The following is a 14,581-nucleotide window of genomic DNA, read 5'->3' on the forward strand; positions in this document are numbered from 1 at the left end:
CAGTCCCTGTGTTTTGCCCATTCACATCATAACCTTACATTCACCCTTCAGCAAACGCGGAGTGAATAATACCAACATTTGTAACCTCAGGTCTGCCTTGGTACAGAGCACAAAAATACAAGGAGCACATAAGGTCATGATAATTATTTCTAAGGGGTCCTTGATCCCCGCAGCAGGATGCGGTGAGATGGTTAGGCTCCCTCCATGCTCTATCAGCGGGATTAGACCCTGGCAGAGCAGCAAAGACCTGCAGGCTGAGGGGGCCCAAGAGGCAGCTCTAACCACAGGGCTCTGCTTAAACTCTGAACCCGGCAGCCAAAAAGCAAGAGGTGCTTGACTCGCAGGATCTGAATGGGAACAAACAGGGAATGGGAATGTAATTTTGTCTACTGGCTGCTTCAGTGAGCTGGTCAGCTGAGGTGAATTCACTAAGAACTAAGCTATCTGACCTCCTGGTAAACTATTAATAGTCAGATAGATGTCAGATAGCAGCTACTTTACTTTTTTAGTCGACTTCGTCTGCTGTGTTAAGTGATAAACCAACCTAATGCTTTTGGTGTGCCCAGGGCTTGTTTAGGGTACAACTACTGTAGCTTGACTCCTCTGCATAGTTTCTGGATTCCAAAACAAGCTGGGCAGCGTGCAGAAACCTACTGAGTTACTTGCCAAGGCAGGACAGATCTATTGTGCTAGGCAGAATTTAGGGAACTTGAAAGATGGAAATACTCATTCCAATCTTTTCACCTGTGAAAACCCAAGATATTTCTAAGTCAGATGATTACTGAGCAGGGTATCTTGGACTGAATTTCAGGTGCAAGAATAAAAAAAATCCTTGTTTTAGGCACTAACACAATCTTTGGGTCTGGCCCTTCGTGGACAAAAAAAAATACTGAAATTTCTCTCCTTTTCATGCTGCCACCTACCAAAAGAACAAGCTGTCCTGGCTGTTGCAAGAAAAAAGAGAAACTATACCACTTGGCTTCCTCCTCCCAAACCATAAACTCCATATTGCAATGATTTTTTTGTTACCCAACTCCTGACTTACAAGAAAAAGCAAGTTGAAGGGTCCCACATCTATTCTGCAAAATTTTAGCTTCCGTGCTTGGCCTCCGTCTGTTACTCCATCATCTCCAAGTTTTTCTTCTTATACGCAGCCATTGGCTATGCTCAGGAATCATGGAAACTCCATGATTAACTTTATCTGAGTTTTGTAACATTTGATCACTGCTCACATACTTTTGAAGACTTCTGATGAAAAACAACACGACCTTTCACTCTGCTTTAAGCATGGAAAGCTGAGCAACAAAGATTACAACCCAGGGGCTGACTCAGGCACTATCATGTGTAACGTTTAGAATGTCAGCTTTTTTTTGGTAGTTAAGAAAGTTAAAACCTGGCTACTGAAGAAGCTACTGATACCTAAGAACACATCCCTACTCAACACAGATATTTAATGTTCTGGAAATAACACAGGTTAGCTTTCCCTCGACTTGCCTTTGGTATACCTTCTTTGTGAAAGAGGATCTGTCGGTTTTAATCCACGGTACACTATCAACTGTTTCAAAGAAACAAGATGAAAATAGGGGTGTTTCTTTTGACTTTGTGAAGACAGCAAGAAAAATCTACAGAAGGCACTTTGTGCAAAAAGACTTTACGAATTGAACAGATATACTACCGGCCAGCCTAATAAAATGCCTAAATTTATAGTTTTATGACCCAAATACTAAATATAAACTACAGCAAAACAGGCTAACCTTTGGACAAAAGATACCTTTACCCAGATACATCTCATGATTGTGTCAACTGCATTTTAAATCCCTGATGCATAAAAATGAGAGTTGTTCTTTATACAGCATTATATCCACAACTGATCACTTCAGTTTATTTCATGTTTCACTTAATGCACCCTGAAGATTTTTCAAGTTTTAGTTTGCAGTGTCAAAAAACTGTCCTGTTTTGACAACCTTAAAAATTATTCTCCTCCAAAAAAACAACTTATCAACTGTCAACACAGTAAGCAATAAAGTAATGCAACATTTAAGTCCTTTTAGCATAACATACATTTACATCTCTATTATGAAGAAGTGCAGCATTCAAATTCTTATTAATTTATTTTTTTAAATCACACTATATTGTGCAATTAAAGTGATGCCATAAAATCACGCTAATGCTTTCCAATGACACTAACGAACATTATTCAGACAAAGCAGGTCTATTAACAGAGGTCAGCCTATTGGGATAACTCACTGATTGGTCCTTCAGTTTAACCAAATGCTCATTTCATCTGAATTTCTAGTCTTCATGTAAAGAACTATTTTAATGAAGCAAGTAAGATGCTTATCAAATTATAGCATGTGTCATAAAAACCTTTAAAACTGCAAAGTTTTTTTTAATGACAGAAAAACAGTTACATGGCACACTGATTTTTTTCTGTCAAAGGAAAACTCATAGAAAATATATACATTTAAATCTAAGTATATTATATTATTCATTACTTTCTAGTTAAAAATTACGTGGAAAAGCCAGAAGTATATATTATACTCAGCATAAAAATAATTGTTTTAACAAACAGAATTTCCAGGTACTACAGGTACACTTAACCCTTATGCTCTAATACTTGTTAATGGAAAGAGCATCAAGTGGCTAGCACTTACTACTGTTGAACATGTTCTTTTCTCAAACAGCTTTTAAACAAATGAAATTACTTGGGGATTTATTTTAATTGAAGATTCAATTGGGCTATACATTTCCATGCAGTTTCCATAGCAACATTCATTTCAAACTAAAGAAGCTGCTTCTCTATTACTCATTATTACTAAAATTCAATTTCATGTCTCTGTCGGAACTACACAACATTAACAGAGGCCTTGGGAAGAATCCATCTAGCACAACTAATTAGTTTTGAAAATGGCTTTTAAAAATCCACCTAATTTAAATTTCATCCACGTTAAAGCCTTAAAAGCAACATTTTTGCCACTGAAGTAAAACAACAGCCAAAAGACATACAACTGTTTTCCTGTGGTCTGAACAAAAGAAAGAGACGTGCTGTAAAAGAACAACTTTTAGAAAGATCACAGCCCTTTTCTGCCACAAATCATGAATTGCCAGTCAAAATACTGAGACTATAATCCCTAACATTCATCTTTAAAGATGCATTAGTCTAACATTTACTACCATTCTCATCTTGGCAGGTCACTTATGAGGGACATGACAATACCACACACCAGCATACACCCTTATTCTAAAGAAAAAGAACAAATAGGTCAGAGGAGGAAGCTTCTCTTTTTACATACTTTTTGCATCGCTGTCTCGCTCAACATTAATTCTAATTTTCCAAAAATGCATAAGCCACATTTGTCTTTACTGTTTCATCTGTCTACCTAATTACAGTCTCTTTATTTTTGTTTGACCAAAATGAAGATAAAGAATAGAAACATGTAAGTTCCAATCTGCACACTATTTATTTACCTGGCTTGCTAAATTTCACTGTGTACATGATTTTAAATACATCAGAGATCCACTCACTGAGGAAGAACATTGTATCATATTACAAAAAAAAAAAAAGAGCTATTTTAAACTGTTATACATACTAAACTGTTTTAAGCCAGGAAGAAATAACTAAAAAAAACAGAGAAGGTTTTAAACCAGCAAAAACTATGTTGGCAAGAGGAAAAGCCATGGATTTTCCAACAGTAATTACAAGACAGAAATTACACCTCTTGGAACTAAGCCAATAGTGTAACAGCAATGCAACGCCACAGAAGCAAATTAAGTACTATCTTCATTCCCACATCTCTTACGCAGTATCTAGATGCCCTCATTCAGGTCCCAAGAGCTTACGTAGGCGAAATTTCATCAAGAAGAGAGAAAAATGCCTCACAGAATTGCAAAGAACAGACTAACTGACTTGCCTGAGAAATATTTCTTCCTTATTCTGCTGATAACATTACTAAAATAGGCTTCTGAGAAGGAAGAGAATGTTTTACATTAAAATAAAAGGATGACTATTAAGATGACTATTTTCTATTAAGAAAAAGTTTAACTAAGTTGGCAGGTCAGTCTTTCTAAAATCAACTCTGAAAAGGTAATTGGTTAATTTGTATTTAGCCACATGTTGCCTAGCTTCAGATCAAATAGTTTGATGCCACCGTGATATCCCAGTACTAAGAAACTAAGGATAATGCCGAATCTATATCGATGAATGCCGACATTCATACCCCAAGTCTAACTTAGAACCTGATTGCTCCAGCTCCTTACAAAGTAAGAATTCTACAGTTTCAATTAGTAACGTGTTATTTTGGACTAGATGATGGCAGTTTGCTGACTGTTAACGTTTGTTGGTTTTGACTGACAGAAATAAGAACAAGCTTTTGAATGATTTTATTCAATGCATATTGCACAATCCCATTACTGTTACATGGAACCACTAATGCTGCCCATTTCCTTCAGACTCCAAACCAGCAACTTTATAGTTATTTTGTCATTTCTCATCATGGGAACATATGTGCATTCTTGCTTGGAAAATGACCAAGGCTTTCTGGGGGAAAAACATTAGTATTTTATTCAGGCAAACATTCTGTATTTTCTTTACTAAATAAAGCAGATGAGACTTAAAATAACAACGTACCATAGTGTAATTGTGAGCCACTTTGTGCAAGTCAGTGCAACCCTGTGCATCGGCAAAAGATCGGATTCCGAGGCAATTGGACGGGTGAAGCTGCTTCATTAGGAATTTACAGCATGCTTCTACAACCTGAGAGAGCTGCAGAAGGCAAGCTGTAGACAACAGGCACTCAATGTTATCTTCTTTTAATTCAAGGCGACCTAGTAACATTAAAAAGTAGATCACATAATTTTGCTCTTATGATCTGGTAAATTCCCTAAAACTCAGAGGCGGTAGCATTATTTACAGATTATATGACAGAATATGAGGCTTAGCCAACATCACCCTCAGCAACAGCTAACCAGCTTTCCAAAATTAGTACCTATAATGATGTAACAAAAGTGAATCCTAGTAAAGTTCCTTTTTTTTTTTGCCAGTCATGATACATCTAAAATATTCATATAATTTGTTAACTAACAGAATATAGTATTATCAGAGAAATGATACCCTACCAGGTTGCCTCAGGTAACAACAATTATTATTTATTTTTATTTATTTATAAGGAATTAAATAACGTGAATGATACTTTCTAAAGAGCATTTGAAATCTAGAAATGGAATATATAATGCTCACAGTTTCATTACACGAAACTCCCATTTTCATTCTAATTACCTGTATATGCATATTGAACCAGAGCCCACAATGCATTTGGCTCCACGCCTTCCATCTTAATTTCTTCCTGTCTTGCTTCCCTTACGTCATTGGTGAACATTGCCGCAAAGTAGTCCGAAACAGAGGAGAGAACCAATCTGAGTACATCATATGGGAGAAAAGGAGAGAGAAAGAGTGGAAAAGAAAAAAAAACTTAGTCAACCTCGTGTTTGTTAATTTATGATTCATTACTTTGCCCTTTGAAGAAACACTGCACTGAGAAGAACATCTAAAAATTGACAAACTGCTCCATGCTCTAGTTCCCCACTATGAATAATGAAGTACTGTTACTGAATCTACATTTGCTGCTGAAGTAAATGAATTACTCTTTCAAAGCTCGGTGACTTTCAACAGCCAACACATAAACAACCCACAAAACCCACATGAATTGGAAATGGAATATAAATACACATTATGGAAATTTTTAAAAAATCGAATTGATTTCTATTTATATTATGTCCATTACTTTTTTACACGTGAAAGAATGACTTACTAGTCCTTTTCAAAGTGCTTTAAAATGGTTTTACTCTTGGTGCACACATATGCATTCATTTACTAATAGTGATCACAGAACTAGCCACAGTAAACATGGAGATGGTACAGAGAGAGTTACCTCTTTTATGGGTGTGTATTTAGCCCTTTGTTAACAATTTTGAGTATTTCAAGATACTGAGTAAGTTAACATGTTACTGCACAACAGACATTTCATTGGATTATTGAGAGCAAAACACTGAGTATATTTAACAATGCCACTCCACAAAATGTGCAAAAATGTTGATGTCTCAGTATGTGTTCACAGCACTAGAGCAAAAGAGAAAGGAAACCATGTGGAGCAAGAATATTCAACCCATAGTTCTGTTGTATGAAACCTACCATAACTATTCATGAGGTCTGCTGGTCTCTTTGCTAAGAGACCTCCAGGAACAGCCTTGTGGTTTGGATCAATTTTTGCACTGCTGCAGTTCACTGCTGCCTTGCTCACAGGGAATTCATATATAAAAACACTCGCACATGTGCTGAGCTATACAAACAGCAAGTCCAAGAATCAAGCCTACTGCAAATACACTACACAGTCCATCTGCATACATTCAATGAATCTAACACTTCACAAAATGTCAGCTTATTCTGTGCTGAATCGTTATAGTGACTTGTTAAGATGACAGAGGTCAGGAACCACAAAACAGTAAAATTAATTTAAAAGGTGAGCACCAGTGCTTAGGAGTAAGTCTAAACATGTATTAATGGGGAGGATTTGCAGGTACATACACAAAGTCATGAACTACAAAGAACTGTCTCTTAGTTAATTCACTGCAAAGTAATAAACTGTTGACGAATTTCAACTACTTTTTCCTTGCTGATTTTCTGACCAATGACCATTTGGTCAGGCCTTACAACAGGGTAACACTTTTTTCCTAGTTGCTGAGACAACGGAGTTGTTTTAAGAGCGTACGGGGAAAACAATATTATTTTAATTTCTTGTATGATTGAAGTTTTGTAATGAGAAATAAAGTTCTGTTCTTTTAAAGGACATATTCTTCTTGAAATATGAGATTTATTCTGTGGCTTGTTGAGAAAAATTAGAACATTCTATCAAGGTAGTGTCCAGGCATCACTTCTGGGCATTTTAACCTTAATGACATCTGCAGTTGAATAAAAATACTGCCTCCTAGAGATTTGTAGAAGTTTAGTGAAATTAGAGAGTACATTCATGTGATGATCAAGGGAGAGTTTCTGCAACTGCTTTTGATGCTAGCATGAGATGACGAGATCAGATTTGTATGTAATAGGGGTTCTCATTGGAAGGGAAAGCATGTAGATGGACAGATACAGATTTGAGCAACCCAAATATCTCTGCAGGCCAGAATTCAAACCAAAATATTCACCTCTGGCAATAATAGTTTGAGTTTCCTCCTTTTTTCTTTTTTCTTTTTTTTTTTTTCCTTCCCACAATAGGGCAAATTGCTTAGTTAGTTGCACTATTAATTAGAAAATGGCTGGACTGTACATATCTTAGCAACAACTGTTGAAGTGCCAAATAACAACCTAAGGCTCCAGACAAACACCTTCTTACCAGCTGTTTGATATCAGCAAATTTCTCCCTGTAATTTTCAGTCTCAAAGTCCTCCAAAAGAAATTACTAGAAATTTAAAATGCAATCCATTTACTATTTTTCGAAACTTGCATTTGGGTTCATGAGAAGGTATGCAAGCTTCACAGTGTTAAGTGCTTTCCAGAGGGTGACTTGCATGTGCCAAAACAGGATGTGTAGCCCAGGAGTAGATTAATACAAGTAAAATGCCACAGCATAAATTATACGGATAGCAATTTTGTAGTAATTTTAGCCAAGAAGTTACGTTCACAATGAAAAAAAAAAATCTTAGAACAGTATCCATACTTTTCTCTTAATTCAACTAATTTAGAAAAAAAAGTTATTTCAAAGAAAGAAAGGAATTAAAAGGTAGTGGCCATGCATCAAGGTGACATTGAGCCGGCATAAAACAAAACAAAGGCAGACTTCCAGCCAAGTGGCCTTTTTTCTCCTACGTTTTTACCACTACTCAGTAACAATCAATTACTACTTTACTAATGCCATTTGACATGCACTTGTTCATTGATCTGTTAATCTCATAGCTAGTAACTGATTTTTCTGTCAGCCTTTTTTTGGATTGTCTGAAATTAAACTGCATTCCTACATACTGGTTATACAATGTGAAGTAGCTAATACATTCATATAACTGAAAAATCCACAGAAGACTTTCCCCACCCATATTTGACCTTTTTTGCTAAAAAAGCTCTAGAAGAGCTAAGTGATGTGTGATTTTTCAAAAGAAAAATCTGTGCAATGATGATAAAACCTACACTTAAAATTACTATCTCCTTGTTAAATACAGCCATCATGGCTCTGCAAGTATTTAACATAAAGAGAATCTGTGTTATTTATTAATCATTTAAATTAACATATACATATCAAGAGTTCACTGGTAACTAGGGATGCTACAAAATACTGCCTTTCCTCAGTTTCGAAACTGTAGACACCTCTGGGGTTTGTATTCTGAGTTGGTAGTCTTTTTTTTTTTTCCCTAAGAGTAATATTTCTTTCATAATTGGCTCAACTAAAATGCCTATGAAATCAGTATATATTGACATTAGAGAGGCCTCTAAACAGTATTTAAAAAAAAGATAATCAAGAAAAAGCTTTGGCATTGTATTGTTTGACTGTGGATGTCAAACATATTTTACCTTTATTCTCCTTCTTACCTAATTACCAGCTCCTGCCAAATACTCAATTCTGCATAGATAAGATTACAAGAATTTGGCTACTGAATTACATGCACTAGGTTGGTTTTTCATTTTCAGTGCACAGGAAAAATGTAGAGAGAAGCGAACACATGAATATCAGAATTTTTCATCTGGGAGATCATAAAACATCTGAATAATCTCTATGGAAAAACACTCAACAGCTATGGGCTAAATACTGACAAAATCTGGGTGTTTCAGTAAGTCTCCTTGCCCTTACCAGAGGTACCAATGCTATTGAGGTTTAATTTCTGTTGTTTGTACTGGTCCAAAAATAGAAAGATCCACCATGACAGCTTAACTAATTTTGAAGAGTTTTCTACTGAGAGACGGTAAAATATGTGTAAGTAGGGTGGCACGCCTGAATTAAATCGTACTTCTTGTTAGAACTGCCACAAGCTGCATCATCGAGACAGTTTTCTAGGTCTTCAAAGCAATTATTACGTAAAACAATGACACCTGTCAAACCTGGCAATTTACAGATTTAGTATGCCCCAACCTGATTCACCTGACAGATTGAAGTGGAGCTCCTTCACATCTTAAAGATAAAAGGGACATCTCCTAGGCAACTCCTTGTTTGTGGCTGTGTCACAGCTGAAAACAGTGCTGGGGAACTCAACACCACACTAATTGCATTCACCCAAGTTGTAAGGTGATACTGACTAGTTCATGCACCCTAGTATGATGCACCCCATACACTGGTGGCTTCAGCTAGTTTCTATTCTTGATAACAAAGCATGACAGTAATAAAAAAAAAATATATGATAGTGGTAGTGTCCCACACTACTAATATATCTATATTTATTTTAATTAAATTTGTTTAAAAGCAAGCAATACCTAAACATACATGCAGTATGTTTAAGCAATTTCCAATTATAGCTCTCTTCCAGGGAAATCAAACCTTTCAAAATTTGTCTGCTGCTTCTGACATTGAAATGATGATTACAATAAACCTGTTAGTAAATTTTTTCAAAACAACCACACCGTTAGTAGCAATACCACCTTTTTAACACAGAGCTATCATAGAACTGCTTTTTTATATATTTGACTTTTTAGAAAGACACTTTGTGTTAAACCATTTAGCTAAAACAAAAAGAGGCTGCAGTGAAGAATTTACAAACTAAGGCAATACAGCTTGTGAAAGAATGGAAGTATTATTAGGCAGTATGAAAAAGAAGTACAAAGATAAATAAGCCCTGAGATAAACATATGTCTGCAAACCAGGATTTGCGCTCTTCCAAACAAGCTTTCTAACCCCTAGAGTGCAGAAGCTTCCATTTCCCTTCTTTCCTTCAGTCCCATGTCTTTTGTATTTCCATCTTTCACTGTCAACAGGAAGAAAGAAAATGGCTCTGCATAGTTTTCCAGATTGCTGGTTAAAGGATGCAGAGTAGGCTTTAAATCCCCTCTGGCCAGGCATTTACACAGACCTCCCTTTCCTCAAGTGAATGTGCTGACCAGCTGGTTATTACAAAACAAAAAAACCTTTTATTGTGGATATAGCAGTCAGGTGAATCTAACAGGGACGTAACAAATGACATAAGACATCCGAAATTGCAGTGGACACAGAAAAAGCAACTGATATGAAAAATTTAATGAGCGTGATGAATAATAATAATGAAAAATGTTCTTTCTCACCAATTCTATGTGGCCGCATATTAAGAAAACCCCTTTTATATTTCATAAGAAAAAAAAAAGCTGTCCAGTGTAAGTGAACTTTCTGTTTTCTTACACATCTTAGAATGCCAAGCCATTAAGCTAATACCTATTTAATACATCTTTTGTTGCTTACTAAGTCTTAAGATAAAATAATCACTAGTGTTCTGAAATACACTGACTGCTCCAGCCTGCAGTCAATACTAAAGTAGTCAGAACGTGGATGCAGGCAGTAAAAAAATCCTACAGAATTTTTTTCTTATAACATAGGCTACTGCAAGTACATAAAGCCAGTCTTCTTACCGAATTTCTATAAAATTTGGAACCAAATTTAAGATTTCCATCTTCATCTTTCCCACTATGGAAAAATTTAACTTTCAGTGAGGTACATTGGACATGCCGAGATGAAGACTCTAGTTATTGCTACGCTTCTCTGTGAAACACAACAGTAAGAAAAAGAACTTATTGTGCAAAAGGCAAAGCTTCTTTCTAAGTTGCTCCAATATTATAAAGTGAAGCAAGGACAATTTTAAGTCTCCCACCTCTTGCTACAAGCACAAGGTGTTTTTCTTTGGCCTTAACTTTCATGCACATTTAAAACACAATATACCAACCACAACAAGATGTTTCTCCTCTTAAGAAGAGAAGACCAGAGCAAATAACAGGTGGTAGCATATGCCTGATGCTTTACAGAAATAGATACAACAGCAGACACTGGAGGAGCAAAGCCAGTTCTCTAAATGAGAAACAGGTACAAACCACATTAAAGAACTTTTTAGCGTACAGAATATTGTCTTTCTGTTTATCTCGTTGCAGTCCTTACAAGATATTTGCAGCTGTCCTCTGCACCCTTTCTACACTTTCTAGCTATTACATAAATCATTCTCTGGAACTATGCACTGTAAAGGTGGTACCTTGGCCACATATGGGAATAAAATTTTTCCTTATTATAAGCACTGTTTTTCCTGTTTACAGCACTCCAAAACTCTCTGACTTCTGAATTACTGCAGCGGGTACAAATCTACTAGTGGTGTGTGCATGTCCTGTTCTCATCTGATTCACTCTTTACACAGGGACAATGAAGTTTTGCAACTAATGTGAACAAACTGAAGATAGATCTTAAGCAACTCTGTAGCCACAGGAAAAGACAAACCATCTTGGTCACCCTGTTGTCTCTTCAAGAAGGATTTATCATCATCTACAGCTACATGGCTCTAAGTGTTTACGAAAGAATTCAAGCCAGGGGTTGGGTGGAGAACAGGACCACCCATTTCTGCAGTAACTGCAGTTAAGATTTGCTTACGTCAACTTGGAAAAACCAGAGATAGTCTTGACTGTTTAAAAATGAAGTTTCATAAAATGAAGTCTCTGAGACCAAGATCAAGTTATGGTTTAACTGCTCCTCAAGTCGGTTCCCATCCCCATGCTACCATTCCCTCGGTTATGCCAGCACAACAGTGTGGATGATATCTGAACAAGAGCAGAGATCTAGCTTTTTAAGAAAAATACAAAACCCAAACCAGCAACCTCTCCCCATGTCTTTATTACTATTACAGTATTAAGCTGTGGTTTCACTGTGGGGGTAGGAATGAGTCAATGGAACACAGGAATGCTTTAGGCTGCTATTTCTGTTGTAGACCTAATCTTATGAAACCAGAGCTTAATTATACCTAGGTTCCTATTTGAACTATTAATACTGTGCATTCAATACTGTAATGTGCTTCAGTTATTCATACTTCTGTTTCACAATCTTTGGTATTTTCCTACCTTTTAAGTGGCACACTATATGATCTGTTAATTACACACATGACAGATAGGGTAGTGTTTGGTCTAATTTAGCCCTCTAACAGTGTCAGTGTTCAGTAGTCTGCTATCACAGGACTCTTCTTACTAGGGGAGCAAAAAAACTTTGTGGACAGAAGACTGTGTCCTTATTGCTAATTATGACTCCAACAACTTAATTGTTAATACAAACAAAAAGTTAAATCTATGAAAAAATTTTTATGCCATTTGTGGTACAGAAACCACTACTACTTCTAACATTCTGAGGGTGAATTTTTTATTTTGTTATGCAAATATCTTACTAGAAGCTTGAAGACAAAGTAGGACATGAAGACATCACAATTATTTTTGATGCTGTATCGCATACAACAGACAGAAATTAACTTTTAGTTTCCAAATAAATGTTAAAAAACATAAGCATGCTTGAAGTATTCTAAATTGCTGATGATGGCCTGACCTTTTTCAAACAAAACACAGGACACACTTTGAAGGTGCATTTGTAAAGAATACGAAATTACTTCAAACTATAATAAACTTACCTGTGAGCTGGAATTCTACGATCACCAGCAACTAAAACCACATCACACAGCTGTTTGTGTCTAAGATAATTCTCCATCTTTTTAAAAGTTTGTTCAGCGTGGTTGAGAGCCTGAAAAAATTCATCTGAGGTACAGGGCTCCATAGTTTGGCAAGATGATAAGGTATGACTGCTGTTGGAAGTTCTGCTGAAGACAATAACAGAAATCTTAGTTCACATAATATTAAGGTGCAGTAATCCTATCTACAGATGTGATTTTAAAATTGATGTACATTATTTGTCTCAATATATATGGCCTTGCTATTCTATTTTTCTTCATATTTATAATTTCTTCACAGAATCACAGATTTTCTCTCTTCCTACAAACCTTATTGAAACTCTTGTGAAAAATGTCCTATCATTTAATGCTGTACCCTTCAACTAACACACAGGCAAAGATCAGTCCAGTCATCGCATCTATAGTGTTGTCAGATCGTTAAGGAAGAACAGAAATCTACCAAGACCCTGCAAACTGAAAAAACAATGGAAGGATACAATAAGGAATCAAACCTCTCCCTGACACCTGTTAAAACCTTACTTCACACATATGTTAAAGTCTTGTTTCACACTTAGCCTAAGGTGGCTAGAACAAAACTCAGCATATATAGAGCTAGTAAAAGAGTACGGGCATGCAGGGAAAAGAAAACATCAGGAAACACATACATATACCACCACTCCTACTGCATGAAGCCTCACGTGTCTGAAATGTCTGAAATGAGATCAAGCACAGAAGAAGCCAACACAGGGGAAAAGCAAGGGTGGATGGGGAGAAAAATTGCTCCTCTCCATACACACAGCAGCTGGGGAAAAAAGAGGAACAGAGAAAAATGTACAAGGAATGTATGGGCCTAGGACATAAAGGAGATGATTCCTAATTGTGTACACTGAGGGAAGCACCTTTTCTTGCTTATAGTTCTTTGACTACTACTTTACCAGAATGCATGCAACTTCTACAGTACCCTAGACCTACCATAACACTGGAAGGACATGGATTCACAAGACCTGCATCCAGACCCCTCTTTTCACAAAGATGTCATGAGCTCAAGCAGCATGCTCAGGGATAAGTCCACCAAGAGATGTAGTTCAGTCCTTAGTCTAGTAGATTTATTTCAAGATAGAGCTCCTCAAAATCAAAAGTCTAAATTTCTAAATGTTCTGTAAAGGTGCTGTGGTTGTTTTGGTTGGTTGGTTGGTTGGTTTTGGTTTCGTGTGGTTCCGCGCCACCTCCCCATGTGCCCAGATAGTAAAAAAGGCCAAACAATTTGGCACTTTATTCAAACCTAAATCTAGTAATGGATCAGAAATGAGATACCTGCCTACCTACTTCCCTTGGAGGACTTTATCTTAAATGTGCTCTCTGAAGCCGTGGTTAGCCATTTATTTAAGCTGTGTCAATTTTTTCTCACCCTCGGTGAGTCACTTGCTCTGCTCCACCACTGGCCCTCTGACAAGCCAGAACAAGTATTCTTTGTGGCCATTCTAGAAACTGAATCAAGAACGCATATATGTGAAAAATGTAATGATGTAACCATAAAAACCACTACACTGGCAAAACAGGGTGGCATTCTCACAGCAAATGAGCAAGAAATACTCAGGGAAAGCAACTCGAACCAGCAACCCTGCAAAAGAAACAGAAGTGGAAACAACAAGGTACTGGTCAACAAGAAAATGCTTTGGAAATTATTCTTCCCTATCACAATTTATCACATCCTCATTGTGCTGAAACAGCTGTAGGTTTTTGGGTTTTGTTTTCTGAACCGTATTTTAACCGATTCCTTAAATTAACCCCATTAATAATGATTAAAAAAATTACATGATATCAGGGATTTGATTTACATTACAAACTCACAAAGAGTTGTACAGATAGATCTGTGGAAACAATGCACTAGTGTGGAGAAGGAAAAGTCTTTCTAAGCCAGCACTTTGCTGGACCGCAGCCTCACTAGAGCTGTTGC

General features: G+C 36.6%; 1 protein-coding gene across 3 annotated transcripts in view; it reads right to left on the reverse strand.

The window, feature by feature from the left end:
• KLHL5 (kelch like family member 5) overlaps positions 1-14,581 on the reverse strand; it is a 57,626-nt gene that overhangs the window by 19,574 nt on the left and 23,471 nt on the right. For 2 of the 3 annotated variants that reach the window (XM_065634176.1, XM_065634177.1), the window contains 3 exons: positions 12,589-12,771; positions 5,276-5,412; positions 4,628-4,824 (listed from right to left, as the gene is read on the reverse strand). In XM_065634176.1, the coding sequence (XP_065490248.1) occupies positions 4,628-4,824; positions 5,276-5,412; positions 12,589-12,731 (477 nt within the window). In that variant the 5' untranslated portion in view covers positions 12,732-12,771. Of the gene's footprint in view, positions 1-4,627; positions 4,825-5,275; positions 5,413-12,588; positions 12,775-14,581 lie in introns of all 3 variants that reach the window. The other variant, XM_065634175.1, reaches the window with a different exon arrangement.

The sequence above is a fragment of the Caloenas nicobarica genome, chromosome 4 (genome assembly GCF_036013445.1).
Source record: "Caloenas nicobarica isolate bCalNic1 chromosome 4, bCalNic1.hap1, whole genome shotgun sequence".
NCBI lineage: Eukaryota > Metazoa > Chordata > Aves > Columbiformes > Columbidae > Caloenas > Caloenas nicobarica.